At 40.0% G+C, this 26224-nt stretch overlaps 7 protein-coding genes across 15 annotated transcripts in view; 3 read left to right on the top strand and 4 right to left on the bottom strand.

Annotated features, from left to right (window-relative positions):
* Nucleotides 1-30: 30 nt before the first annotated feature.
* On the top strand, nucleotides 31-8675 carry LOC109852079 (nucleolar protein 11-like). 3 transcript variants are annotated; one of them, XM_020422905.1, is made up of 5 exons: nucleotides 31-80; nucleotides 6487-6619; nucleotides 6708-7239; nucleotides 7324-8321; nucleotides 8395-8675. In XM_020422905.1, the coding sequence occupies exons 2-5, from the start codon at nucleotides 6488-6490 to the stop codon at nucleotides 8521-8523; spliced, it is 1791 nt and encodes a 596-aa protein (XP_020278494.1). In that variant the 5' UTR covers nucleotides 31-80; nucleotide 6487; the 3' UTR covers nucleotides 8524-8675. The 3 variants fall into 3 exon arrangements, with proteins under 3 accessions (XP_020278494.1, XP_020278492.1, XP_020278493.1); XM_020422903.1 differs by lacking the exon at nucleotides 31-80 and adding an exon at nucleotides 6290-6416; XM_020422904.1 differs by lacking the exon at nucleotides 31-80 and having other exon boundaries at nucleotides 6390-6619.
* On the bottom strand, nucleotides 1392-6107 carry LOC109852077. The gene is made up of 8 exons (XM_020422900.1): nucleotides 5974-6107; nucleotides 5817-5841; nucleotides 5402-5526; nucleotides 2565-5315; nucleotides 2306-2472; nucleotides 2028-2220; nucleotides 1741-1863; nucleotides 1392-1645 (listed from the first exon to the last, which is right to left on the bottom strand). Coding segments are annotated over exons 1-8 (3495 nt in total). The 5' UTR covers nucleotides 5976-6107; the 3' UTR covers nucleotides 1392-1536.
* A 2-nt stretch (nucleotides 8676-8677) lies between the features above and the next one.
* Nucleotides 8678-11135, bottom strand: LOC109852081 (cytochrome b-c1 complex subunit 2, mitochondrial). Its single transcript, XM_020422909.1, has 7 exons — nucleotides 10924-11135; nucleotides 10397-10533; nucleotides 10128-10319; nucleotides 9821-10037; nucleotides 9323-9754; nucleotides 9013-9234; nucleotides 8678-8926 (listed from the first exon to the last, which is right to left on the bottom strand). The coding sequence occupies exons 1-7, from the start codon at nucleotides 10966-10968 to the stop codon at nucleotides 8840-8842; spliced, it is 1332 nt and encodes a 443-aa protein (XP_020278498.1). The 5' UTR covers nucleotides 10969-11135; the 3' UTR covers nucleotides 8678-8839.
* An 87-nt stretch (nucleotides 11136-11222) lies between these two features.
* On the top strand, nucleotides 11223-15365 carry LOC109852082 (kinesin-like protein KIF23). Of its 2 annotated transcripts, XM_020422911.1 has the most exons (8): nucleotides 11223-11413; nucleotides 11544-11674; nucleotides 11761-11843; nucleotides 11974-12078; nucleotides 12160-12306; nucleotides 12413-12844; nucleotides 12976-13206; nucleotides 13277-15365. In XM_020422911.1, the coding sequence occupies exons 1-8, from the start codon at nucleotides 11406-11408 to the stop codon at nucleotides 13394-13396; spliced, it is 1257 nt and encodes a 418-aa protein (XP_020278500.1). In that variant the 5' UTR covers nucleotides 11223-11405; the 3' UTR covers nucleotides 13397-15365. The 2 variants fall into 2 exon arrangements, with proteins under 2 accessions (XP_020278500.1, XP_020278499.1); XM_020422910.1 differs by lacking the exon at nucleotides 11223-11413 and having other exon boundaries at nucleotides 11451-11674.
* Nucleotides 13862-20334, bottom strand: LOC109852080 (phosphatidylinositol 5-phosphate 4-kinase type-2 alpha). Of its 2 annotated transcripts, XM_020422907.1 has the most exons (9): nucleotides 19846-20334; nucleotides 19173-19270; nucleotides 18725-18835; nucleotides 18327-18506; nucleotides 17195-17333; nucleotides 16825-17124; nucleotides 16503-16678; nucleotides 16252-16406; nucleotides 13862-16158 (listed from the first exon to the last, which is right to left on the bottom strand). In XM_020422907.1, exons 1-9 carry the CDS (start codon nucleotides 19981-19983, stop codon nucleotides 15971-15973), a joined length of 1485 nt encoding a protein of 494 aa, XP_020278496.1. In that variant the 5' UTR covers nucleotides 19984-20334; the 3' UTR covers nucleotides 13862-15970. The 2 variants fall into 2 exon arrangements, with proteins under 2 accessions (XP_020278496.1, XP_020278497.1); XM_020422908.1 differs by lacking the exon at nucleotides 18327-18506.
* A 348-nt stretch (nucleotides 20335-20682) lies between these two features.
* On the top strand, nucleotides 20683-23899 carry LOC109852071 (carnosine N-methyltransferase). 3 transcript variants are annotated; one of them, XM_020422890.1, is made up of 8 exons: nucleotides 20683-20817; nucleotides 21299-21577; nucleotides 21949-22156; nucleotides 22222-22379; nucleotides 22645-22785; nucleotides 22866-23028; nucleotides 23155-23388; nucleotides 23467-23899. In XM_020422890.1, exons 2-8 carry the CDS (start codon nucleotides 21468-21470, stop codon nucleotides 23617-23619), a joined length of 1167 nt encoding a protein of 388 aa, XP_020278479.1. In that variant the 5' UTR covers nucleotides 20683-20817; nucleotides 21299-21467; the 3' UTR covers nucleotides 23620-23899. The 3 variants fall into 3 exon arrangements, with proteins under 3 accessions (XP_020278479.1, XP_020278481.1, XP_020278480.1); XM_020422892.1 differs by lacking the exon at nucleotides 20683-20817 and having other exon boundaries at nucleotides 21227-21577; nucleotides 21997-22156; XM_020422891.1 differs by lacking the exon at nucleotides 20683-20817 and having other exon boundaries at nucleotides 21228-21577; nucleotides 23467-23646.
* A 312-nt stretch (nucleotides 23900-24211) lies between these two features.
* LOC109852072 (protein KTI12 homolog) overlaps nucleotides 24212-26224 on the bottom strand; it is a 7237-nt gene continuing 5224 nt past the window's right edge. Inside the window, exons 2-7 of one of the 3 annotated variants that reach the window (XM_020422894.1) lie at nucleotides 26039-26078; nucleotides 25678-25856; nucleotides 25300-25561; nucleotides 25021-25159; nucleotides 24851-24913; nucleotides 24212-24553 (exon numbers count right to left, since the gene is read on the bottom strand). In XM_020422894.1, the coding sequence (XP_020278483.1) occupies nucleotides 24341-24553; nucleotides 24851-24913; nucleotides 25021-25159; nucleotides 25300-25561; nucleotides 25678-25849 (849 nt within the window). In that variant the 5' untranslated portion in view covers nucleotides 25850-25856; nucleotides 26039-26078 and the 3' untranslated portion in view covers nucleotides 24212-24340. The other 2 variants (XM_020422893.1, XM_020422895.1) reach the window with 2 other exon arrangements.

Here is a 26224-nt window from a genome sequence, read left to right as displayed (position 1 = left end):
TTTAACTGCGTTCGATCACCTGAGACAATTTATCTGTGTTGCACATGTACGCAAGACGACGGTATATATATACATATACGGTAAGTCATACGAAACGTGATCGCTCGTTCGGTCTCGAGCGAGCGACGCGCGGAAAACAAACGCCGCGTATTGTTTTTTGTTTTTTGTTTTTTTTTTTTATTCTCCCCCAAGAGGAATCGCGCGATTGCACGAGCGCGCCCCGGACGACGATCAGGACGACGCGGACGGTCACACGACAAGTATATGCTGCGAGACACTAAGAGAGCATACTCGGCGATCGTTTCGACAGAGACGAGGAAACGTCGCCTCCACCGTGTCCACACGGTGGGGACTCTCTGTCCGTTTGTCTGTCCGCCTTTCTATGTGTCTCACCGTGTGTTTCCACATAGTATAGCCATGTATGGAACACGAGACGACGTTCTCTCTCCGAGTCTTTACGCCCACTTGCAACAGCCCGCGTTCTCCGCACCGGCTCTAAGCTGAAGCTGGAGCAGGTATCGTCGTGGTTGACATCACGACGATCGCGAGAACAACGAAGACGATAACGGCAGGGATATTCACGATTCGACTGTTGAAGAGAGAAAATTTGTTTTTGTTTTTTTTTTTTTCTAGAACAATTACGTTCTAGAAGCAAATAATTTTTGTTTTTTTGATTTAAACATTTTTCACAGAGAATAGATGTGACGATTTTGAAATATTTTGTGTACGAACTTTTAAACGTTTTAATCTCACAAAGTGCATCTTATAAAAAAAAAAAAAAAAATTCGTAGAAAACAATTGAAAAGTTTTCAATTTTCTGTAATAATAAAACGAAATTACTGTGCAACTTGCTACTTTGCATCTCTCGCTCTTTAAGAAAAATGACGCGTCATCCCATTCACATTATTTATTGACGAGCAACACTGAATGATTCTCGAAAAATATCCACTGAATGGAATATACGTGATATTTTCATGCGTATGAGAGAAAGAAAGAGAGAGAGCGCGAGAGAGAGAGAGAGAGACAATGGCGAACGTAGTAGGAGGTTTCGAAGGTCTTCGGGATCCTCGTGAAATGTTTTTTAATACTGGAAATCGGTCCGTCGCGGTCGTTACGAAATCGCGTAAAACCGGGCCTTCTACGCCCACGCTGGAACGAGAAACCGGCGCGTAGCCGTGATGTGTGTGTGTGTGTGTGTGTAAAAGAAACTTCGATTTCTTTAAGAAACGCTTGGAGAGCTGTTTACAATATAGAAATGAATGAATTACGCGGAGATACTCGATCTTTATCACAAATTCGCGGGTGAATACTCGGGTAACGTGCATTTTTTTTTTTTTTTTTTAACTCGGATACTTGAAAAGTAAAATAAAAAATAAATAACGTGTTTTTTTTTTTTTATTAAACTTCTCAGAGAAAATACTTCACATACGTGGCTAAAAATATATTACTTACTTCTACAACTTACAGTGTGTACACGATATAAAAATATAAAACAGATCTCTCAATCACCCTTTTTTTTTTTTGTTTTTTTTAATTCTAAACATTTTCCATTATGTCGATGTAATTCTGGACATCGTTCATGTACCTCCTTAGAAACTTACTGTCCTTTTTTATATTCTTCATCAAGTTTTTGACTTCCGTTTCTCTGTAAAGCACAGACCGTCTTACCGTATATCCAGTTACGCGCGCGCGCGCGCGCACGCACGCACGCACAAAAGTATTTAAAAAACTTGTACTCACCTTACTGCACCTAGTACGCAATGAACGTTTATGTCATTCGGAGTGAGTTCGTCAAAGACTTTAACTTCAATCGTGATCCTCAATATAATGTTCACGTGTTTGCTGAGAGACACAAACGAGATTCTGAATAAAATATAATTATCATATTAATTGAGTTATCAACAGCGCGTGTACCGATATTTAAAATAGTCAGAAGCCAACACGCTCACGCACACTCACTCACACACACACACACGCACACGCGCGCGCACGCATATTTTTTTTCAGAAACAGAAATAAACTGTTACTTGTCGCAAGCTATCTCCATCATGTTCGAGTCATTCAAACGTCTCAGGTCGAACATGAAATCCATCGCCAATTTAACTTCCTGAGACATGAAGTCGAGCATCGAAAAAATGTTCTCGTGACGCTCGAGCATTTCCACGTCTACTTTCCGCAGAAGTAATTTATGAACTATCCTTATTAACACGTCTGCTTTATCTGTTACATAAAAGATGAGACGCGAGGTTGTTAATAAAATCGTTTATTTTTTCGACTCATCGTGTCTCTACGCACGTCCACTCACCTGTGAGACGAGAAATAATCTTGATTCTCTTGTGCGGATGATTGTTCTCGAAACGCGTGAGATTGCCGAACAAAACTGCGACAATCAGTAACGAATTCGCCATGAAACCGAATGCGATAAATTTTTTGTCGACGTTTTTGCGAAACACGTTCCAAATGCAATCGTCTCTGCAAATTAATGAAATTAAAATATTGTTGTTCCTCCTATATCAATCTTCACATTGATACGTCAAAGTAAGAAAGAAATTGTATACGTGTACCTTTCACCGTGTGTTTCTAACTTCTGAGATAACAATAAAAAGTGATCTTCTTCGGTCAAAGGCTTTTCTTTCGCAGGAGTGACAACAGATTTTTCCGCAGGAAGGTTTTCTTCAACACGGTCTTGTACGTGTTCCATGCTCCCTTGCGATTTTACATTATCTTTTGTTACATTAATCGGCGAGATGGAGATTTGTTTATTCTGTACATCCGTTGTATCCAAAGTCGACTCTCCGCACTGACTGTCGATAAAATTTGCCTTCGCAATTGTTCGGATATTAACTTCATTATCTTCAATTTTACTTGTTTCCTCGACGTTTCCGTGACGATCTTTTGTTTCACCGTTTTCGACATTTGCTGATTCTTTTTTATCTCTTAAAACTGCAAAACTTTCGTTATCTTTCGCCACACTTTTCCTCGACTCTGTCGGATGTTCGGATACTGTTGTTTCATTCGTCACTAATTGTTCAGAACTCTCGTGCTTGTTGTTCACTTGACTGTCGCTCGTCGACGCTTGAAATCGATGATGATTGACTGATGCGTCGGGAAAAGAAGTTTCTTCCTCGCTGTTCATCAAGGATGGCGGATTGATTGATTGCAGATCGCTATTTTCCAGATAAGGCAGACTTTTTCTCAGAAAACTACACTCGTTGCTTCCGTTCAGACTATCCTTGAGATTGGTTTTTGCACGATCTGCTGTATCCACGAAACGCTGATTGTCATCGGCTATCGAAGCTTCGCGCGCGTTATTTTCTTGGAAATATTGAAATTCCACCGAATTGTCATCGTTTGTTTCACACGAATTTTTGTCAGAGCGATCTGAATTGTCTGATGCGACGATGGAAATGTTGGAGGATTTGTTGTGCGTGGTTTTTGTTTGTTGTGAAATAGTTTCCATTAAAACTTGATCCTCTTGCGTTACGCTCTCTCTCGCTGGATTTTTCGTCATTGACTGTTGCAATCTTTTATTTTCATCTTCTACTTCATTTAGCGTGACATCTCGTGTAAGGTGCGAAGTTACCGGAAGTGGAGCAGTAATTTCCATTGACACATCCTGAATTTGGCTTGCGTCTGTATTAATGTGACATGTCGATTTCGTGAGATCCGGAATTGTACTTTGAACTGTTGGCGATGCCTCTGGAGACTGTATCCTATCAATTGTCACTAGACACTTGTTCTCGGGAATGATTAAATTTTCCAATTTGTTTGATGTAGCGTCATCTGTCGAGTGGTGCGAAGCACTTTGAATTAGCACCTTGTTTGGAGGTACATAATCGATTGGGTGCGCAATATGTTTTGCAGGAAACGGCGTATTTTTTTGCATTGTATCAGAAACTAACGGAGCGCGAGTAGCGTCGAGGGTTCTTTCATTGTACAAAACATTCGGAACAACTTCGGTAAGTTCCATAGGTTCGTTCAAGAATCTCGTATCTTTATTCCAGCAAGTTGAATTGCCGGCAACTTCTTCTCCTTGTACATTATCTCCGCGTGTTAATTTGCGAGTAATTGGATTAGCGCTTACTTCTTGATAATTTCTTGATAATACAGGTTTAGTTATTTCCATGGACACGTTATGGAAAAACATGGTTCTGTCGTTTGAAGATATTGCTCCGTGCGATCTCAGATTCTCTTTGTCGCAAACATTCGAAGACAACGTATTTACAGGCTCTGTCATATCCATTGGTACATCAGTAAAATAGTTGGTTCTCTCAATTTGATCTCTTCCCGCAACCGTACTCTCACTACAGAGATGCGGAGCGGTTCCTCCGAGAATCTTGCCCGATACAGCAGTGGTAATGTCCATGGACATATTTAAATTTGGATCATTTGTACAAATTAAATCGGCGTTTGTAGGTATTACGGTTGTTAACACCATTGAATCGTTGATGTAAGTTGTTCGCGATTCTGTTCCAAATATCGCGTCATTGTGGACATTATTGTTTCCGACATTGTACGTTGCACTTTCACAGGTTTTTGCTTTTTTTATTGGAGTTTCGGAAACTTTTTTATTCGAGTGTTCGAAAATGTTCGAATCACAGTTGATAAATGGTTTAAATGTTGGTACAGCTTGAGTAATTTCCATCGATACATTATTGAAATTAGTAGTGCAGTTTGTATGTGAATCGTTTGAGTGCATTTTATCATCATTCTGTATAATATTCTGCTCTTCTGTACGTAAAACCATTAAAGATACTGGTATCGCTGTGGTAAGCTCCATGGAATCATTCTGAAGACACGTCTTGTTAGCACGATTACTTACACAATCCTCTTCATCGGGGTCTCTGTATACAAAAATATTGCTTGATACTGCGTTTTTAGATACATCTGATGTAGCACGCGCACTCGATGATGTATATATTTCCTGTTGAGACATCTCATCTGTAACGTTATGCGCTTCATTGTCATTAGATAGAGTACTAGATGCAAGAAGTGGAATATTTTCAATCTGAGAACAATTATCGAGAAGTTTTGTACGAATGACCGGACTGGTACAGTCCATATCAATGGTCATATCATTTTCCTCGTTCGTTCTCATGACGGGCTCGCTCGGTCCATTATTTTCTAAACAGGAATTATTTGAGCAATTTACATTACTTTCAACAGCAATATTTTTTGTAGATGTAGAAATATATTCCAATTTCTTGATCGATTCTTCCGCAAAATTCTGATCCAAAGATCCTTTAGAACTACAGTCATGCTCTTCATACGTGCTGTCCCACACAGTTCCTTGTTCAGTGGTGTGACAAAACTCTCTGCATATAAAAAAATATCTTGTAAGAAATGTATTTTTTTTTTAAATTGATATTATATCATTGTAATAAATGCATCATATACTGACTTGACATGTTTCTTCTCTGCGAAGCTAACGCGTCTCTTAAGTTTTGTTGGTGGATTGTTTTCATCAGGTGAAGAATCAAAATTCACAACTTGCAACGGCTGTCGTGGTTTTTGTGGCTTTAATATCTGTGAACATTAAAAATTAAATCTTTAAGTTACAAATATTGTGCGAATTATTAACACAGAAAACATTTAACAGAACAAAAAAACTAAGATTTTCTTAGAAATTATGCGAATTCAAAAATATACAAGATACAGATTATACAATAGAAACAGTCACAAACACGTTTCGGCAAGAGAAGAGTGTTTATCGAGAAGATCTTGTAGACCGAAGCGTCTTGAAAAACATTAAACGTTAATTGTTTATATCAAAAAACTGAAGAGTAACAATTTTCTAAATTAAAATAAAAACTTACCGACGATCCAGACGTACTCTTCCTCCTACAACATAACAGAAGTACAGGTATTAGTAAACAGAATTGTTCTCTTTCTTCAAAGAAACTTTGTTTTTTTTTTGGTGTAACATAAATCTTAATTTTGCGCAATAAAACAATACTCTGTGACGATACTTACATTTTTTATATTCACGTGTAAAAAACAGTATTGCACATAAACACATATACGCTCTTTGCACACAGGATCAAACAGGAGAGATAACATGCAGGACAACACAAAACAACACAGCGACAACAACCGCCAAAAGCAATGCTCGCCGCGCGGCAACAGTCAAGTCAATCAAATTTTCTCACCCGAAGTGGGGGGCGGCGTGTGACGAGAAAGATCCACTCGTCGTCCAACACCAAAGCGAAAACTAGTCGTTGATTGGCCATTGCTTGACCACGCGTTATTCCCTAGCGATCTTTTCAATCCGACCGGTTATTCCATTCTAATCGACCAATCAATTGGTTGACGCGTTAAATCGTCCGATTAGCCGAAATCGGAGATGGTAAGACTGGGCTGGAGGAACACTCGTGGAGAGAGCGCACGTGGATGTGGAGAGAGCGCTTCTCTTCTCTGTATGTAAACAATTGGTGAATATATCAAAGGGAAGAAATTTTATTTATAAATTTGCTTATATGATTCGAGAATGGCGTCGCTCAGTTCGTACTACACGCTGTGTCCGCTCATCGAGCAGCAGAGTTTACTGGGCGTCGAAAAGGACAAGGAACAAGGTTGTGCAATAGTAACACTCGGCAGAAACATAGTGATACGTTACAAGGTTAGATTAGATTTTTTCATTTAGATCAAAAATCCGAAAATCGCTCTTCGTCGCGCATTTTAAATAAATTCGCCACGTGTGTTTCCAGCTGCAGGATCAGAAACAGAACAGCAGTTGGTCCAGCAAAGAGAGACTGACGACGCAAGTCATCTACGACAGATCCAAGCAGCGTTACGTCGCCGCCTTCAATGAGAAAAAGATACGAGTCTGGTCGGAGAACGAGACCGATTTGAGCAATGTGAAGGGATACAAGTTTCAGTCTCCGCTTTACGCTATTCTGCCGCAAGACGACGCGTCTCCCGTTGTGGTGCAACAAAACGGAGCCACAGCCTCTCTGGAGTGGGCAATCGCGAACAGAAAGACATGGACGAGCAACGGTATTATCAAAGCCAAGGAAAAACTGTCGGAATGCAAGTTGATACATCTGAACGGTCAAACGAGCTTGTTCTGCCTGACGAAGATAGAGGAGGTCTACAATTGTCTCGTGGTCAGACTGGAAGATGACACTTGCTTGGAGATGATGGAAACTGTCAGACGGATAGAATTGAAGAGGAGATCGGAAGATCTTGTGGGACATGTGGTGGTACACAACAAGAACAACGCTTATCTGTTGACTCTGTGTATGTGGAAATTGAATCATCGAGCAATTTTTTTTTTTTTTTCACACAGAAAAGAAATATCGAACTGTCATTTGTCTGTTTCAGGGTCGCACGGTAGATTGTACAGTCACTTTTTAACGGGAGCGTCTTCCTACTCGGAGTCTAGCAGATTAATCAGCGTAATTACCAATATCAATACGAAATATCCCGTGGTCATGACTCACTTGGACGAAACAACCATAGCGGTTTACGGAGCGGATGTAGCGGACGAAGGAGCGGTGCTGATGATATACAACGTACAATTCAAGTTGGTGCAGGCGGCGCAAAAGCTGAAGCTGTACACGAACGACGCGAAAATCTGGAAGGTGGAGGACAAATTGTTGCTCGCGGCAAACAGACACTTGGCCGTCGCACCCTTTCATCTCGCGCCACAACGAATAGCCGCTATGGTGGGCTCGTCTCTGCACTTTAGAAACGACAATCACGACACGGACGATATTGTCGTGATACAGGAAGCGACGGTGGCTCATTGGGACGAGAAGGAAACGTTCGCGAAGAACCCTTCGATGAGTGACATACCTTCGAACATTCGCAAATCGGTTCAGAGTTACTTGAACGAGGGTTGGTGCGACTCGGCGATACACGAAGCGCTTATCCCGCGCCTGATGGAAACAGGCGACGTCGTGTCGATCTGTTGGTGTCTCAACACGTTCAGAGATCTGTCGGAAAAGTTACTGGTGGACCTTTTGGTGTTTGCGTTGAAGAATCCGGACAAGGTTCACATGCAAAACGGCACGAGCGATGCCAACTCATCGAACGCTGATTGTTTTCTTGACAAATTATTCGATATCAGATATTCCAGTGTTTCTCTATTACCTCACTTGAAAACTACATTGACTTTCGACCAGGTACTGAAACTGTTGGAGTATTTAATGTGCAAATTGAACGAGGAAACGGATTCGTTCGACAATGATCTAAACGAATGCAAGATCTACGACTGGATCTGCGTGCTTCTCGATTCTCACTATCAACATTATCTGTTGTCTCGAGACGCGCAAGTGTCGAAGCTGTTCGATCAGCTGAATTCGGTCTTGGAAGATCACGTAAGTTTAAAAACATAAAATTTTAATTACGTATAATATTGGTCTTTTGTGTATTTTAATGGATTCTTTGCAGTTCAAGTTTCTGCAAAATCTCGAAAATCTGAGGCCTATAATAGATCGGATCGGCAACGGAAAACCCTTGCGATCTTCCTCCACAATATACAACAAATTTTATTCTATAGAAGAAATAAAACTTTATTAGATTATAATAGGATAAATCAAGATGAAGAAACAAGCGGTCCTTCGTCGTCACATAGATCGGTGAAGAGACGTTGTGTTGTACTTTTTTATACAAAAACAATGTTGTGTACTGTTTTCGTTTTATAAATATAAATAAAATACGTGAGTCAGAGATATATTTAACTATACAAAACTACTGCGACGTTGTTCTTTTATTAATATCGCAAGTAGATAACTCTACACTGACAATTACACACATTTCCAAATCTTACGGAACAGAAGATTCAGAAATTCAAAGTTTCATATAAGCGAGTTCGCTGAATTTTCTCAATATATCTCTACTTCAATTCGTCGGCGTACGGGACGGTACACAAATCGCCGATCGCGGCCAACGACAATTTTCCGCTACTGAATTTTCCGGCAACCTGAAAAAAAAAACATCGATGAAAACGTTTTGTTGTATGTCGCTTGTTATCTTTGAAGAAAGAAAATCCTGAAAAATCGCACACACCGATTTGACGTCGGACGCGGTTACTTTGTCTATTTGCGCCACAAGATCGGACGGTTTGTACACGCGTCCTTTCAGAAGCGCTTGCTGTTTAATGTTCTCCAGATTCGCGGCGTCGTTATCCGACCCGTATAATATCTCTGCTTTCAACACGGCCTTGCCACGAGCAACGTCGGCGTCGGAAAGTTTCGGCGATCTCAGATACGCGGTGGCGGCTTTTGTTACCTGGAACATAAACTTTGTTAGATGGAAATACGTAAAAGAGAGATATACGCAATGTACTTCATCTCTGAGAAGCTTCGGTAAAACCTACAGAACCGGCGACACTGGGTACTGAGGACAACACGAAACCGAACAATCCGGAATCGGAGTAAGAGGCATTGAATGCCGAGATGGCGAATTGATCGGCGCTTGCCGCGCCGGAGGCATCTCTCTGAAGCGGAGACACGCTCGTTCCCCATTTTACACGCGGCCCAGTACCGGCCGCTCTCTGCAGCACAGCGCAGGCAAGCGCGTCCTTCTCCTTGTCCAAACCCGGAGCTTCAACGGCTACCGCCACAGTAGCCAAGTCGGAGAATCGTTCCTTACGAAGTTCTCCTCCGTGATACTTGGCAGCTTGCGCAGCGACATCCTCGGAACTTACGTTCAGATTCGAGGCAAATTTGGAAAGATCCGCTAGCGAGACGCCAGTTGCCACGACTGCGCACTTGGAACCGGTGAACCAGGTGTTGACGAAATGTTGCAACTGAAGATAAAGAGAGCGAATTTGTCTCTCTGTCCAATGCTACTCCTTGTGTCATTACGTACGTACAGTTTCTGTATTTATTCTTCCAAGTTGTCTCTTTGGCGAATACAGGGAGTAGCCTAGTCCTGTGCGATAGGCTGCCTTGTGTAGTAACTCCAATACGCGGGTTGTTTCAGGTATCATGGACAACTCGTAACGCAACCTGGGTAGTTGATCTGAAATTTCCCATGGTTTGAACACTTGCTGGGTGGCAACATCTTCCAGGAAGGTCAAAGCTTGATCTCTGTTATAAAGTACAGGAATATCAATTGTGAGAATTGTCATTTGTACATTTAGAGATTAGCGAAGTTTCTTAAATGATGATACTCCTTACAAGTTGTTTCTTGTTACTTGTAATGTGTAAGCAATGCTCTCACGATCGGTGGTGGCAGTTAAGTTTCCACCTAATTGTTGAATATTTCTAGTTATACCGAAGGTAGTTGACCTGGAGGTAGTTAGACCAGCGGCAATACGAAGATGATGTGCTGTACCTTGTGTGTCATAGGTTTCATTGCGTGAACCAGCTCTGGAAATACAAAATTATGTATAAAATAGTATAGCACACACTTATACAATTACTGTTACTTCCTATAATTGTCATACCTAAAGGCAATTGATACTTGTGCAACAGGACTGTTGTTGTCAACAGCAACAACGGTCACCTTGTTGCTTGACGACACTTGAAGTTCAGGAGCCGCAGTCGAGCATTGAGCTACTGCAGCAGCTGCGTAATGTCTCACCTAAGATAATATGAAGATAATATAAAGTAGATATTTTTTTAGTAGATTTTACAATAATACATCAATTGATGCAAAATATATCCAAAAATTTCCTAACACCGTTGTATGTTTTACAATTTTATCAAAGACTTTCTCTACTCGAATGACAGGTAAAAGCAGAGTCACGGACATACAGTCGCGAACCACACGATCTGCCGCAAATCGAGGTTTTTAATTTGTCTCGACAGAATGTGTTCACAATTGTTTTCTATCGCAATTGTGAAATCGTTTGAACAAAAAGCTGCAAGGTTACATCGCGATCCAACAATTTACATAACACCGTTACGGATGAGAGTCTAATGGCGTGCGTGGTGTCTCGGCAAGAAAATTGACACAAAATTCGAAATATACCGTAGGGCTGCGAAGAACCGGTGACCTTATAGCGGAACATGCCATTTTCGTGCTTCCCGTCGAAACAGAACAGCTGACACAGGTTTTTTTTTTCGACAATCCAATTCCTTCTCGAATTTAGCTACGACTCCGCGGCACCTCGGGTGACCACTTGGTGACCACACCGCGATTATGGCGCCTGCCACCTCCGCCTGACACGGCGGTCGATAATCGCGATTCGAGCCCCCGTCGTGTTACTGACCGACGATAATTATCAACGGATGTGCGACATTTGATTGCGCGACAAATGTTTTTGCGATCAGCGCGACGTGCGCTAAATTTCAAATGCCGCACAGTAGCTGATGAGCGACGAATGTTTCCCCAACAGATCTGTTACAACATCATTGTTGTTGTTGTGTTAAATCGTCTTGTGTGCTCGCGCGTTAAAATACTTCGCGAAATCGTCACGATTGCGTACGGTGTACATCTCTCCCCGGGATAACATGGCCACGTTAGTACACTCGGTTTATATTGTTTTTTAATTTGCATCTTTATTTATATTATGTGTACATAAATTGATACAACGTCGTTAACACATGGATTTTTATTGTTTACATGTTTCTCTCACGTCTCGCTTGCAGTTTGAATGAACCTTATCTTCCCGATATAACGCAAGTAACCGATTCGGAGGATGAACTCGAAATGTTGATGCGATGTTTGGAGAACCGTGTTCACACGAGGGATCTGTTGCGGAAAGACATCGAGGATAAAGGTGCGAAAAATTGCGTTTTTTTTTTTTTTTTTTGTAATCAGCATTTGCGTTCTCTCGAGATTGACACAAAACGCTTCGTTTTGCAGAAAATAATTTCCGAAACATATTGGTGGAGATGATACGCGAGAATGAATCCTTGAAGCATTGCAACGACGAACAAAAAAAGACGGTAATAACGTTTGTGATTCGCGTTGAAATGTAAAATACACACAGGACGGTGTGTGCGTGTGTGTGTGTGTGTCCGTAACGACACATGCATTTTCTCGCCGTGTAATTTGTTTTGCGATCGATGTTCTCAGATCTCTGTGCTGGAAGGTCGTGTTTGTAAGTTGCAAAACAACATCGATTGTTTACTGTACAAGTTGAACAGCGCGTGCGACGCCGTGAGGAATATGCAGGAAGAAGTGAGTACGGGTTTGCGCGGTTTAANNNTTTTTTTTTTTTTTTTTTTTNTTTTCTCATGTGTACGATTTTTCTGTGCGCAGTTGAAAATTAGGGACAGACAGCTGAAGCAACACGCAACGGAGAAAGACAAGATAATGCAGAGATACCGCGACAAGATACAAGAGGAAACCGACAAGGTGGCCAAAGAATTCGAGAACAAGTTACGCGTTCAGCGAGAACAGTTGGAGGTACACTTCTCTCAGCTTTCGCGATCAAAACCAATAGTAAAAATTACATATGAAAGAAGGAAACTACTTCTACACACAGCTTTAATCGAATCGTCTTCTGCCGTAGAGCTGCATCGAGAAGAAAGATAACAAATTGCAATTGGTGAAGCAAATATTGACCCCCACCGCTGATAACAAGTCTGCTGCATCAGCGGCGGCGTCGAGAAAAAAACACGCAAAGACTATTAAAAAACTGGCAAAATTTGTGGAAAATTCTTCCGTAACATCCGTTGATCCTCAGACTACCGAGAGACATACTTCGAATATGAACGCGAGAAGCGATTCCGATGATAAAGAAACAAAAATTGCGCGGGAGGAAACAATCCCATCGACGTCTAAGGAAAAGCTCTCCACGGAAACTTTGAGTTCGAAAACAGACATTGCGGAGGATTCGCGTCCAATCGCGGTCACCGATTCCCAATCGCCGTCTAAGCTCTGCTCGGACGATGTTGCAACTAATGCGAGAATAAAATCGGACACAAAGCATATGATTGAAAAGGTCAAGTATATACGTGTACAAAAAATAGAAACAAATTCAAATTTTTTTTTTTTTTTTTTTTCATCTACAATACATTTCTTCATTTGATATTATACTCGTTTGGAACAAGCCGATCTAACATGTCTGTGTAGATCGCGATAGCGAATCCGAGATATCGATCGCACTGCGCGGAGAAGTGGATAGATCATCGTCCCCCCGGCACGATTCCAATCGGCACAATCATGCAGCCACAAACGCAGCATCATCAACGAACCGTTCGAAAGCTAACGAGTCCGAAACCCTTCACGAACAAATCCGCCAGATACTGTCTTCTCGCGCAAGAACAAGACACGGACGGCGAACTCGAAACCAAATTGTACAAGGCAAGCATCACTTTAGAGAGAGAGAGAGACAAAAGTACACACGTATACATGTCACTTTGTACACTTGCAGGCTAACGTGTTACCAACGTGCGGAGGAGGAGCACAGGTTGTGTTCAACGACATAGAACGTTTACAGCAGATATCTCTAGTCGCGGCAAAACAAAAAGCGGAAAACAAAAATTCCAAGTAAGAATACATGCGCGTTTGTGTAAATATATACATTTAGTAGAAATCTAAACAAAGTCGCTATAGCGGATACGCAGCTGCAACGAACATCCGACAGCCTTAAAAGTTTCGTAAGACGATTGCGAATATGTGATTATTTTATTATCAATCGTTTTATTCAAAATAAATAAATTATATATATTTACCTTGGGAAAGAAAGAGTATCGATTTTTTTATTTCTCACGTATTAATATAATCTTGAAATTCGGTGTAAATAAATAAAAAAATGTTCTGTATTCAACGGTGATTCATGAGTGTCCTAATGTATACACACCGGAACTCGAAAAAGAAATCTGTTCCGAGTTCTGCACACACAAATAGAAGATCGTCGTTTGCTGAGTGCGCAAACAATGAAAACGTACAAGCTAAATTAAAAGAGAAACACAAATTTATCTCTTGCACACCCAATAAAATAAAACTGCACAACGGGTTGACATAGCTATGAATCTCAATTTATTTTGTGTGAACAAGGATTCGTCGTTGCCACACGTAAGGTCATGTACTAACGGATGGACGTAAAGTCTAGAACGCTCTTGCGTTTGAAAATTGAAAATTTTGATTCGTTAAAAACAAAAGTAGCTGTTTTTACACACACATATATTATATGTATATATAAAAATAATAATAATAATAATAATTCTCCGTCACACGCGCAGAAAAATCAATTTCGTGTAAACGCGATATATCTTGCAACAAAGATGCTACTGTACTTTCCTCCTCCTTTCGTCTATCACATCCTTCAGTCCTGACGTGCGCGCACATTCACAAGAGAGTGAGATAAAATGTACATACAAAATTATAGCAAACACATTGAGACTAGATAAATACATTAGTTAATTATTACATTAATTAGGTGTTGTATTACGAGATTGGCTAACAAATTTTACATATATATATGTATATACACACATATACATATATATAGTGTTTTTATTAGATAATTTTAAACATATTGTGTTTGTTGTACGCGAGCAACAATGTGTACATACTTCTTTTATACAATACAAGTCGCTATTTCGTCCGCCTCAACCGCACATTTCTAAATTATAAAAAATTACGAATAATATTTTATATATATATATATATATGAAACAAAAACTCGTGCACCGAACTCGTGCAAGATCTTTGCTGGACGATATCATTGTGTGCAAGAGTTCGCAGTGCCTGATTTCTTCCGGAAGAACACCTCATAAAGCATATCTTATACAAAGTATCCTTTGGCGAAATTAGAAACTGTGTGTGAGGAGAGTGTAACAACCGTTCGATTTGAAATATTACAACAGACCTTTTGCGAGATGAAGCTTCAATTATGTTCCAAGCACTTAATTAACACGCGTTATATTGCGAACAATCTATTAACATTATTGACTTACTTCACAAATTGTTTCAATTAAAACTAAGTGTCGTCTTAAGATATACATATTGTACATAACAATTATTAAAATGTGATATTCGGTGTTGGTTAATTCAATGAAACTGAATTTGGACCGCAAAACGGGAGATGTGTCGCGCCGTGTGTGATTGGCGTTCAAAAAATGGACATTTGCGTAGCTTCGCTTGAGCCGTTGAAGCTACATCCTGTATGATCAAGCAAATCCGCGGGCAGTTCTGTACTCAGTAAAGCGCATTTGAAAATTTTTATTGCAACGACATAACCGGTCGGTTAGATGTCTTTTATCTCTATAATTATACATACATATATATATGTATGTATATATATGTATATATATAATTCACATGTGCTCTGTATAGCCAGTCTGCCAAATCGAGTTAATAATACTTTCACGTGAAACGTGAACGTTGCTAAACGAGTAAACAAGCATTTGTGCGATTTAGTCTTGCGTGTTCAACTTGCGTGTACTCCAAGATCAATTTTTCCGTTACACAGTTCAATCGGTAATTCGAACACGTGTGAACAAAAAACAAAAAAAAAACAAGATACAACGAGAGATAGAGAAAAGAGGAGGCATTTGTTTTCACTGTGTGTGAAAATGTTCGCGCGATCATGTTATTAGCTCCGTTACAGGATTACCTGCTCCCGATCCTGGAGAAAGATACGGGGAGGGGAAATATCAAAGAAAAACTCCGGTTAGGATCTCTTGGAATGGATCGACTAAACGACTAACGGTGAGAAACAAATCAAATCGAATGTAATGAAAGAAAAAAACTCTTGTGTGCGAATATTGCGTGAAATACATAACAAACAATTTCGACAAAAAAAGATCAAAAGAGGAGATCGTCTTAAGAAATGTTCAACGAAATAAGAAACAATTTGTTGCGATTTCCATTCGATTCGCATCGCGAAAGGAAAGCGAGAAGAAAGTCGGTAAAGTTTCAAGAAATATAAACCGAATGGAGATCGCGACGATCTTATCTCCAGGATAAATCTTCCCTCGTGCGGGTTGCGATAAACTCGATTTCATTCCGACAATACACATTTAAGCGCTAATATCGTCGTAACTTCATATTTTTTTTCTTTTTTTTTCTTTTTTTTTTTTTGTATATATGCACAGAGATTTTTTTTTCTTAGCATTTTTTTTTACTCTATAGCTTTACTCATAAATTCTATGAATCGTTTGCCGTATTGTTCTGGATCACAGGTGGATATACCGTCGACGTTAGCACCATACTTGACGGTTTTGGCCGCTTTCGCCGCTTGCTTCCGCACGCCGTAATGCGTCAGCACGTCTATTATGGCCAAAAAATAAATTTCCTTCGTGGGAGCACCTGGGAGAGAGACAAAATAACGACAGTGAGCATTTGTTTTTTTTGCATTTGTGAACTAACGAACGTTTGATATTTATTTGAGAGAAGATCTACCTTCTTTACTAGGAATAGCGTAGATATCTAATTCGGGTATTATTGCGTCTTCGTATTGTAAACTGGTATCACGCATCAACGCGGCGTGCGGTGACTCGGGAGGCGTTGCCATGCTGGTGATCGCATGACCGACGCCGCTCCAACCCCACAGGCGACTGCAAAACAAACAAGTCGATTAAAAATAAACGCAACTTGTTTTTTATTTTTTTTTATTTCACGAGAAAAAAAAAAGATAGAGAAGAAACGCTTACTCTCCGAGCGGATTTCGCGACTCCAGTCCGCTGCCGGACTCGCTGTCGTCCTCGTCGTCGTGATTCTCGTCGTCGTCTCCCCTCTCCGCGCGCTCTCTGTTCTCCTGTTCAGCTCGCGCGCAATCGTGCACGCCGAGCAACAGGGAATAATCCATCAGATGCAATCTCGTCAAGAACTAACAGAGATAGACAGTTATCTGAAGTTATTCGATCGTGTAAATTCCTTTGTAAATCTCGACCGTGTCTTATCTCTGATAAATAGCTCTTGAGAAAAAACCTAATCACACAACAATCTGCCGGTTGCTTTTCAAACAATACTTACATCTACGTCAGCGGTTAACGTTTCTAGCAGTTTCGCTTTGGCTTCCTCCCCGATGTAAATTTTCATGCCCTCCTTAACGAAATCGTTATCCTTGTAAGTCGGAAGATCCTTTTCCTTCTCCTTGTCCGACGCTTCTCGATCCACCGTCGAACCCTTCAGATCGAACTTCTTGTGTGTCGTCAGGTGATTCGAGAATACGTTTCGTATGGCGACCACGTAATGCTCGACCCCGTCGACGGTCAGCCGATACATTCCCAAGTACTGCGGCAACAATGTCTTGCCGTGTCGCTCGACGATGTACTGCAATGCGAAACATTCGTGAAAAATAGCAAAGTTTTTTCCGAGACGCTTCACCGACTCACGCACTTACGGGATGGTATTGCTTTAGGAACGAGTGCATCCTCTCCACTTCCTCGCTCGTGAGAGTTTTAATTATGAACAGCTTGTCGTACGACTGGTAAAACTTCGCGCCGCTCTTCCCGGACGAGTCGTCCAGCACCGGTTGCGATCTGGAAGATTGAGAAAATGCGGCAAACCACACACCGAGAGAGGATGTTTGTATGAGGGAATCGAACGACGCTTCGCAACTCGAGTATATGAATTAAATAATGACGTGATACAGGGCGATGAGAGCCGTGATGCTGATAGATAAATATAAAAATGACGACTCACTGTGTCATCAAGAAAAGAAAACAAATATAACTTGACAAACACTCTAACCGAAACACTCTAAACGGAACAGCTAATGAAATCTGATCTGATTAAAACCACAATTATTGTGATTAATATCTGAAATTTGAATTGTCACTGGCACAACTTGCGTTATTTATGACACACTCTGAAGAGGACTCGGTCAAATTTCTTTCTTTCTATTTGTTTTAGGATTTTTTTTACTCGGATTAATAAACACACATAAGTCGCGCGCCAGCACCAGCGTTTTGATTCCTTACAGCCTTCTTTCGACCAACGTTTGTGTTTTTATTACTGTGATTATTGGAGAGAATGATTGTTGTTACAATTGTTGAGATGTCGCTGTGGACGACGAGAAGCATTTGACTTGTTAATCTGATTAGGCGATATTTTAATATATAAATGACAATTCACCCGAACTATATTATCGGTCACACTTCGAAAAAGCTGTCAACAATAATTTTTTTCACTTGGTAAAGTATTTCAAAAACTAAAAACTGTTTTTTTTTTTTTTTTTTTTTTTTTTTTTTAAAAAAAGCAAAAATGCTCGAATCATTAATCAATCTTATNACTTCGAAAAAGCTGTCAACAATAATTTTTTTCATTTGGTAAAGTACATCAAAAACTAAAAAAAAATTTTTTTTTTTTTTTTTTTTTTTTTTTTTTTTTAAAGCAAAAATGCTCGAATCATTAATCAATCTTATCGAGGGATTATTGCGCTTAGTCACACTGTGATTCTCATTTTCCAGAAGACTCTCCAGCTACATGGTTAGCGTTATTAAAAGTCACATCGAAAATCAAGTTTCTCTAACCTCAGCCGTTTGAAACGCAGTGGTTTATTTAGAATTGAATTGTGCGAGGAAATAGGAGAGGAGGAAAGGGTGACCGATGGGGTGGTAGCGGAACGCTGGACCAAGTTCTGACGAGTTCTTCCACCTACTCCAATCAAATCCGAGCTCTGCTTTGATCGCGAGGGATTAAACACCCGACATCTACCACATTAAAATTCTTATGTTACTACAAACCAATCAATACTCTCTGCATACATCTCTGAACCACTTGCACATGGTCACAATATCAAGTGTGAAAAGAATATTGGCCCTTTAATTTTTTTTTTTTTTTTTTAATAAGTGGCAACGTATAAATCAGTGCTACATAAGATATTGTGTATCTGAAAAAATAACTAAATACGGAGCACAGAATTGTTTACCTCGTCATCGACTCCTTGTAATCCAAATCATCTATTCCAAATCTTTCTCGCAAATTCCTAAAGACTAACGGGCAATATTCTTTGATTTTAAAGTGAGACGGCATGTTCTCTCTGCAAAGAAAAAAAAACAGATTTTACACACGAGTTAACATCATCGTGTAACATCATCCATGTAACATTGTATTTTTATTAGCTGTATCTAAAATTGAGAGCTGCCAATCTATTAGCTTAGAAAAGAACATTGCATATATAGAATAGACAATACATTGCTTGAACATATTTTTGAGATTGTCTTACATGTATATACAAGTGTTTCTCTCATCTATATTTAGAAAACAGCGCAAAACACACAGTTTTGGAGTAGTTAGTCAAAAATGTGCGAAGATGCACAAAAGCAGCAGAAAACAAAAATCTGAATTAACACATTGTACGAACGTGTAAAACTTACTTGTTGAAAAGATGATTGTCCACCCTCAACTTGCTGTGAGCTCTAAAATCATCTGGCAAGAGCATTACTGGAATGTTAACGTGACTAAGTTCGTTTATCTGCAATGCAGTAAACACAAAATATATAAGCACAACAGATTGATCTTAATTTCGCACAGGATCGAGAAAGTTTCATTCAATCGATTCGAAAATTCGAAAACAAAAAGTTTAAAATTCAAAATTTATAAAATCATCGAAAATAATTCACTGTCAAAAATCAAAAATAGCAGGAAGAAGAACAGGCAACAGTGGTTTCAAAATATCAAATGAGCGCCTTGCCAAGTTACATATAACGCGGTAAAACTGTGAACTAAATCAGAGAAAAGACGTAATTAGCAAAATAAAGCGTTTTATATGTAATTTCGAACAATTATGCGGACATACAAACACACACACACACACACACGTAAGATTGTGATCCAATTCGAATGTTGTCTTTTTTCGTAAATACGACGCCACGATTTGTCATTAATAATGAATGAACTCGCAAATAGAGAAATAGAGAAAATTGGCATGACGTCAGTGATGCATAATTAATGCGTAAATTACAATCTGTGGTCGGTGAGCGTTAAACGCTACACGCATCAACATATAACACACACAGCGAAAAGACGAGAGAGAGAGAGAGATCTTACCGTGTGATTAACACCCCACATAAACACGCTGAGTAGCGGCTCGTTCGCACGGAATAGCTTAACCTTCTGATGTTTCACCCGAAAGTGTTTCTTTTTCAGCTTGCTGAGCCCGCTGGACATTTGCGGCAAGCTCGACATATCTGCTCGCGAATTGTTGTCACAACGACGCGAAAAGACAAGAAATCACCCAGTCGTCACGTCAAAAGGTATATATATATATACTAACGTCGACTTCTTCTCGACGCGCGAGGGAGAAGTTTCCGTTCTTTCTGTCTCTCTGGGTCTCCACCAACCCTCTCTCGGAACAAACAACTCGGAATAACGCGCGAGAATTCTTCCTCCCGTTTCCGTCGTCACCTTTTACATCGTAATCCCAAACCACGGACGCGGATCACGTCCGCGAAATCTCGCGCCAGCCGAATCACTGCAATTGCGCCTAATTCTCGCGCCTTCCTTGCGCCAACACTCCGGGGAACGAACCGCGACGGCGGCGGCGGCGGCGGCAGCGGCGGCGGCGTAGCACGGAATAGAACACGCCCATGAACCTCGAACCGCGCACCTCAGCGCACCTCTCCTGACCTCGGCGGCAAAACCCGCACAAATTTCTCGCTCGCCCCGAAGACAAGTTCCCCGAATTGATCTCAAACGGTCGAGGCAGCGCTGCGAACGCTTCGAAGCGTCGTTCCGTCTCGGTTACTCGTCGAATGTGGAAACGAGAACGGAGCGGCGCTGCGAAGCGTTTGCGGCGTCATCAGAGGCAAAAAAGACTTCCGCGGGGGAGACCTCGCGCGGCGTACGCGCGAAGCCGCTGCTCAGCTGCTGGTTGTTGGTTTTCCCACAGCGGACAACACCAGCAGGGGACGAGAACACAAGACGCGACGAAACGCGAGCGCTACTCGGGTGACATTTTCGAACGCAGCCCCGAGGAAGCGGATCTCCCGGGGAATTCTCCCGTCTCCAAGTTTGCGAATTGTACGAAATTCCAGAAATAAAACGAGCGACTCGAAAAATCTAGTAACTCTGTGACATATAACATTGTATCCTATGTTTTATTATATTATCTACGCAAAGATTCTCACAATCTATGCATCTCTTTGTCTCTTTTTTCTCTCTTTTTGTTTCTCCCCTCTTTCTCTCTACAGCGTAAATATCACATGGTCGGGGTTTCAAGATTTATTGCCAGCAAGTGTAAGTGAAGATCTATAGTTCGCGTGATGTGTATTATAGATTTTCAGTACGGGCAGTAAATTTTGAAGGGCGCACCGCTTGTGTTTATTTTGTCATGTGCAAATGCACAAAGAGATACACAAAAGGAGGTGGTCAAAACGACGACTGTCTCCTCTGTGCGTGTGTGTGTGTGTGTGTGTGTGTGTATATATATATATAAGTATGCGTGCATGTGTGCAAATTGAACTTGAGTCTATTCTCTCATTTCGTCTTCTTCTATTCGCAGTACAAATTTAACAAGTGTAGAAGGTGCAAATAGAAGCGGTCGCTACCGTGAGAACCGACTGTACTGACGACTGCTGCTGCATGTGTTGTATACACGCGCGCAGAGAGACACTCGTTACAAAACACACGAGAGCCGCGCGTGCCGCACGTAAAGCGCAAGGGACGTAAAGATGGAAATGGTAGAGTCGGCGATGTATCCGAAGAAGGTTCACAACAGTTACGAGGACGAGGAGGAACGGAAACATTTTCAGAGAATCATTCACGCGTTTAGATATTACAAGTGAGTATTGAAAATAGGTCGTAGAGAGATGCCCATCCTCTTTGCCGAGAGTATCTCTCCGTTCTTTTTATTCTCGACCGGTGACGACCGGTTTGAACAAAAGGAAATGTTTTTCACAAAGTCCCAACACAATTTCACAGAGAATCATAGACGTGCGATTTCAGCGTCTCTACCGATTGTGCTCGTTACAAGATCTTGAGCTTGTACTCTATTATTTAAACTTGCAGAAGTCGTGCTTTAATTCGTAAAAACTGCAAAAACTAGTCGCTGCTCTTTAATTTTACATGTAAATTTATGATATATAGCAGTGATTCAAGATATTCATGAAGTTTTGTTTTATTTACTTGTTTTTTGTATTCTTGTCTGCGCAGGCCACATTCTCTTCAAAGGGTAAAAAAAACAGAATCTTATCTTTTTAGTCTGCCATCTCATCATCAGAAACTTTTATCAAAATACAGAGAGCATCTGCAAGAGGTGAAGCGATGCATAGAAAATAATGATCAAATAATCAAGCTTATAATAAAAGATGCTGGCAATATATTTGAAAATGTTTGTCCAACCACTGCACAAGTAGACAGTGTAAGAGAATAATGAAAACTGTCTTTTACTAGTGTGTGTAAGCATGTAAAATGTAAATTTCACAGGTAATAACCCCACGACCTATAATGGCAGATCAGGAAAAGGTACAGGCGACTATTAAACAATTGGCTCGAGATTGGAGCACGGAAGGAATTGAGGAACGAAATGCTTGCTATCAACCAATTATAGATGAAATATTAAGTCAATTTCCACTGGAACACTGGTATGTCAATTTGCAATTATCTCTTGTAATTATTAAAATTATTATAAATTTGTTAAAACAAAGGAAGTAACACTTGCGAAATGTCTCAGAGATTATAAGCTACAAATTTTTCAACGAAAGTTTACCTGACAAACTGGACAAATCTCTGAGAAAATTGCAGTTGAAATCTTAAAAAAAAAAAAAAAGTGCTCTCTCCAGAAAACTTCCTTTGTAAGTTTGTATTAAATTATGATTGTGAACAAATATCGAAGAGCTAAATTTCCAGTACACCGTCGGACGTGCGTATTTTAGTACCTGGCGCGGGATTGGGTCGACTTGCCTTTGAGATAGCAAAGTGCGGATACACTTGTCAAGGAAACGAATTTTCTCTGTTTATGTTATTTGCATCAAATTTTGTATTAAATAAGTGAGTTTTCGACGAAATTCATACACGTGCTGTAATATTGCAAATTTAATTGTAATCCACTTGATTTTTGTTTAAAACAGATGTAGAGAAGTAAATTTATATCAAGTACATCCGTGGGTACATCAGTACATGAACAATCTGAAAGCTGATCATCAAACTCAGGCAGTTTCCTTCCCAGATGTAAGTCCAAGCGATCTTCCAGGGACGGCCCAATTCTCGATGACCGCGGGTGATTTTTTAGAGGTGATACCAACTGTCCCATACCAATTACAATATTATATACAATATTTTTTATCGTTATAAAAGTTTTTAATAAATTGTTTAGTAATCAGGTGAACTTCAATACGTTGTTTTTTTTTTTTTTTTTAGGTTTACACGGAAAGCAATATTTGGGACTGCGTCGCGACTTGTTTCTTCATAGACTGTGCTAATAATGTTGTTCAATTCATTGAGGCCATTTATAAGATTCTAAAGCCAGGTGGCGTCTGGATAAATCTTGGACCCTTGCTTTATCACTTCAGCGACTTACCAAATGAGGAATCGATCGAACCGAGTTACGAAGTTATTCGCCAAGTTATTCTCGGCTTTGGCTTTCAACTAGAGGTAATAACGTTTTCTATTTTCGCGTGCGCGCGACATATATTTAGAATATTCACAGGTGTGTGACGCGTTTGTTTACAGAATGAGAAGGTGCAAGTGAAAACTCGTTACGCCCAAAATATCAAGAGCATGTTGCAGTGTGAATACAATAGTGTATATTTTGTTTGTCGAAAACCACCTGCGGACACAAATCACAAAAATCAGAGTAACGGTGCGCAAGAACAAGAGAATTAAATAAAACCCAGTTTTTGTTGGCGAAAAGGGGAAGACTTTGAATGAAAATTGTTAGGTATAAAGAGCACGCTCGATTTTTGTTTTTTAATTATCGCAAAGCAACCTCGTTGCGACTACGTATTGACTTATTTTCGGTTCATCCACGTGACTTTAATTCTCACTGACGATTTTCGTCGTCGGATTCGTTCGAGAGAGACATTCATTTTGTACTATATATAGCAAGTTTTCCGTGATATTGTTACGAAAGTTGTAGACATAAAAAATTTATATATTCGCTCGATTCAGTGCACTGTGAATTAAGACAACATCTGATTTAGATAAATTTCCTGCGTCCTTTATATATTCTATATTTTTTCTAACGTATGCATCACAGAAAAGACACATGCGTTATGAGTCTTTGCGAGGACGAAAGAAGAAAACAAAAAGAAAAAAAATGCACAAAATAGCTGCGCAACGATGCGTTGTAATAATTATATTATGGAAATTATCTCGTTACAGTGTAAAGAGAGGGGATTGTTCTGTATTTGCAATTTGTGTGGTGCATACATTTTTGCCAAACTCGGGGGGAAAAAAAAATTTAAATAAGCGTGAATCTTGTTGTACAATTGTATAGCCAATGTTATATATCTATATATACATACATATGTGTGTATATACAACACATTTATATAAAACAGTGACACATAGAAATTTTTACAAAATTAAGTACAATTTTTCTATATTACGGGTACGAATTGAGATAGTGTACAAATAACGTGGCGATCTTATCGATTTCGATTTGTTGCTTTTTACTGTAGATCAAAAACCGTCTGCGTAATACCTGAAGTTGCGCCGCTGTGCACGTAGTCTGTACGGTCGTGTTAGATCCTGGTATATCGATTGGTATCTTCTCGACTTGGTATCTTACTTCCTTATTTCTTGCTATCAATATTGCCTTTTGTGATATGAAGAAAAGAAAACAAAATATTTTTGTCATACATTAGTGCCTATATATTGTACGGACTGACGAAGTATTATGTAAACTATTGATATTAGACACACGTACACATTACAGGTCTTGAACGGACGGAGTATGTACAGAAATTTTAAAGACAAGAGCGAGAGCAAGACCCTGTATTTTAATATGTATATATATATATGTATATATATACATATACGCACTGATTTAGTATTTTTTTTTTTTTTCATCGATGTTACCTGTAATTAGATTAATTGTAGCGACTCTACTTACATTTGTCACATCCAGAGTTATTTTATCCAACATGTACAAGTAATCCGTAGACGCTAACGGTGCCTAAAAGAATAAGTGAAACATTGAATATGTGACGATGTGTGTAAAAAACAAAAAAAAAAAAAATTTATTAACTCGGTTTCAAAAGATGTGATGAGAAAGATACTGACGTTTTGAGTGCTTTTATTTGGTTTCGGCAATTTGACCTCATAGAGCGAATTGTAAATCTCGTCATACATCAATGTATCTTCCGGCGATACCGCGAACAGCGGAGCGTCCCATCGATTTTTGCTATTTGGTGTCTCATACCTGTTAGGAGTTTAAATGTTTGAACGTTTATATATAAAGAAAATAACATCACGGGTTAGATTTGCAGTTTGTTTTCTCTCTTCTGTCAAAAAAAAAACCGTGTTAAATAGATTAAAGTACGTGATAGATTTTTAAAGTACCTCGCTACAAGTTCATCAAAGATTTTTCTGTTATAGCGTTCGGGCTCCGCTCGTTTGTCGTTCCACAACCAAGCGTGCTCGACCGGCATGTCGCAGTACACCGTGCACTGAGGAGTCTTGCACAATTTGGTCATACAATAGATCTCGTATCTGTAACCTTTGATGTAATTGCTGCCGTCGAATATCAAGAGATCGCGCGGGTCGAGTCCGCGATGAATGTTCGACTTCAAATCGCTTCTGACTGCCTTCTCTTTCTTCGAGTCTAAAAAAAAAAAAGAAACATTTTTTGTGCGAATAAACACACCTGGAATTTGGCTCCTAACGTTTTTCGAATATTTTGAATTTTTTTTTTTTTTTTTTTTTTTGTTTAATTCTAACCTTCGTAAAACGTGTTTTTATCGTAGCCCGCTTTGGTTATCGCGTCGAGTTCGCTGATTATTTTCACGCTCTGTCCGACACTTTTCAGTCTTTCTTCGAAGTAAGATTTTAGCTCGAGACTCCTCGCGGTCTTGCCGCTGGACGGCATGCCAGTTATCACTATCAGAGGCATCTCGGATCTGGAAAAAAAAGATTCGGTCCCTCACATCGGTAACTCGCACGAGACTGACACAACGCGAAGAGTTTTTTCAAAATCAGTGACGCGAAACGCGCGTCTTTGGTTTTTACTGTCACTTGCGGTTCGAAATTTTTTTTGTAGGAACGGATCTATAGGAAGTGTATTTTGAATATGCGATTGTACCAAAACCAAGAGGTGTTTTCCAACTGTGTACACAGGCGACCACGAAGTAAGAGTAAGGAGATCGAACTTCATAGCGCGCGAATGGAGAAAGTGGTCCCGATTCTGACGCCTAATTGGGAGGGAATCCGCTCAAAGGAATAGTTTCTTACGGTTGGACGCCATTTGCAAAACTACCACATGTACACG

The sequence above is a fragment of the Pseudomyrmex gracilis genome, unplaced genomic scaffold (assembly GCF_002006095.1).
Source record: "Pseudomyrmex gracilis isolate BER0280 unplaced genomic scaffold, ASM200609v1 scaffold_24, whole genome shotgun sequence".
NCBI lineage: Eukaryota > Metazoa > Arthropoda > Insecta > Hymenoptera > Formicidae > Pseudomyrmex > Pseudomyrmex gracilis.
The sequence above is the reverse complement of the archived record's forward strand: the minus strand, read 5'-3'. Positions and strand labels throughout refer to the sequence as shown.

What these genes read in the sequence shown, in the direction of transcription:
- LOC109852077 (XM_020422900.1), bottom strand. An exon ending in GCAGAGAAGAAACATGTCAA is followed by an intron (nt 5,316 to 5,401) that starts GTCAGTATATGA and finishes TTTTATATGCAG; the next exon opens with AGAGTTTTGTCACACCACTG. An exon ending in TTAGAAACACACGGTGAAAG is followed by an intron (nt 2,473 to 2,564) that starts GTACACGTATAC and finishes ATTAATTTGCAG; the next exon opens with AGACGATTGCATTTGGAACG.
- LOC109852079 (XM_020422903.1), top strand. Translation starts at nt 6,391, where the DNA reads ATGTGGAGAGAGCGCTTCTCTTCTCT. An exon ending in AGAGAGCGCTTCTCTTCTCT is followed by an intron (nt 6,417 to 6,486) that starts GTATGTAAACAA and finishes ATATGATTCGAG; the next exon opens with AATGGCGTCGCTCAGTTCGT. An exon ending in ACATAGTGATACGTTACAAG is followed by an intron (nt 6,620 to 6,707) that starts GTTAGATTAGAT and finishes GTGTGTTTCCAG; the next exon opens with CTGCAGGATCAGAAACAGAA.
- LOC109852081 (XM_020422909.1), bottom strand. Translation starts at nt 10,968, where the DNA reads ATGGCATGTTCCGCTATAAGGTCACCGGTTCTTCGCAGCCCTACG. An exon ending in CGGTTCTTCGCAGCCCTACG is followed by an intron (nt 10,534 to 10,923) that starts GTATATTTCGAA and finishes ATATTATCTTAG; the next exon opens with GTGAGACATTACGCAGCTGC. An exon ending in CAAGTATCAATTGCCTTTAG is followed by an intron (nt 10,320 to 10,396) that starts GTATGACAATTA and finishes TTGTATTTCCAG; the next exon opens with AGCTGGTTCACGCAATGAAA.
- LOC109852082 (XM_020422910.1), top strand. Translation starts at nt 11,518, where the DNA reads ATGTTTCTCTCACGTCTCGCTTGCAGTTTGAATGAACCTTATCTTCCC. An exon ending in TGAGGAATATGCAGGAAGAA is followed by an intron (nt 12,079 to 12,159) that starts GTGAGTACGGGT and finishes TTCTGTGCGCAG; the next exon opens with TTGAAAATTAGGGACAGACA. An exon ending in TCGAAACCAAATTGTACAAG is followed by an intron (nt 13,207 to 13,276) that starts GCAAGCATCACT and finishes GTACACTTGCAG; the next exon opens with GCTAACGTGTTACCAACGTG.
- LOC109852080 (XM_020422907.1), bottom strand. Translation starts at nt 19,983, where the DNA reads ATGTCGAGCTTGCCGCAAATGTCCAGCGGGCTCAGCAAGCTGAAAAAG. An exon ending in CGTTAACCGCTGACGTAGAT is followed by an intron (nt 16,679 to 16,824) that starts GTAAGTATTGTT and finishes TATCTCTGTTAG; the next exon opens with TTCTTGACGAGATTGCATCT. An exon ending in CGCTATTCCTAGTAAAGAAG is followed by an intron (nt 16,159 to 16,251) that starts GTAGATCTTCTC and finishes TCTCTCTCCCAG; the next exon opens with GTGCTCCCACGAAGGAAATT.
- LOC109852071 (XM_020422890.1), top strand. Translation starts at nt 21,468, where the DNA reads ATGGAAATGGTAGAGTCGGCGATGTATCCGAAGAAGGTTCACAACAGT. An exon ending in CAATTTCCACTGGAACACTG is followed by an intron (nt 22,380 to 22,644) that starts GTATGTCAATTT and finishes CTAAATTTCCAG; the next exon opens with TACACCGTCGGACGTGCGTA. An exon ending in GCTTTGGCTTTCAACTAGAG is followed by an intron (nt 23,389 to 23,466) that starts GTAATAACGTTT and finishes GTTTGTTTACAG; the next exon opens with AATGAGAAGGTGCAAGTGAA.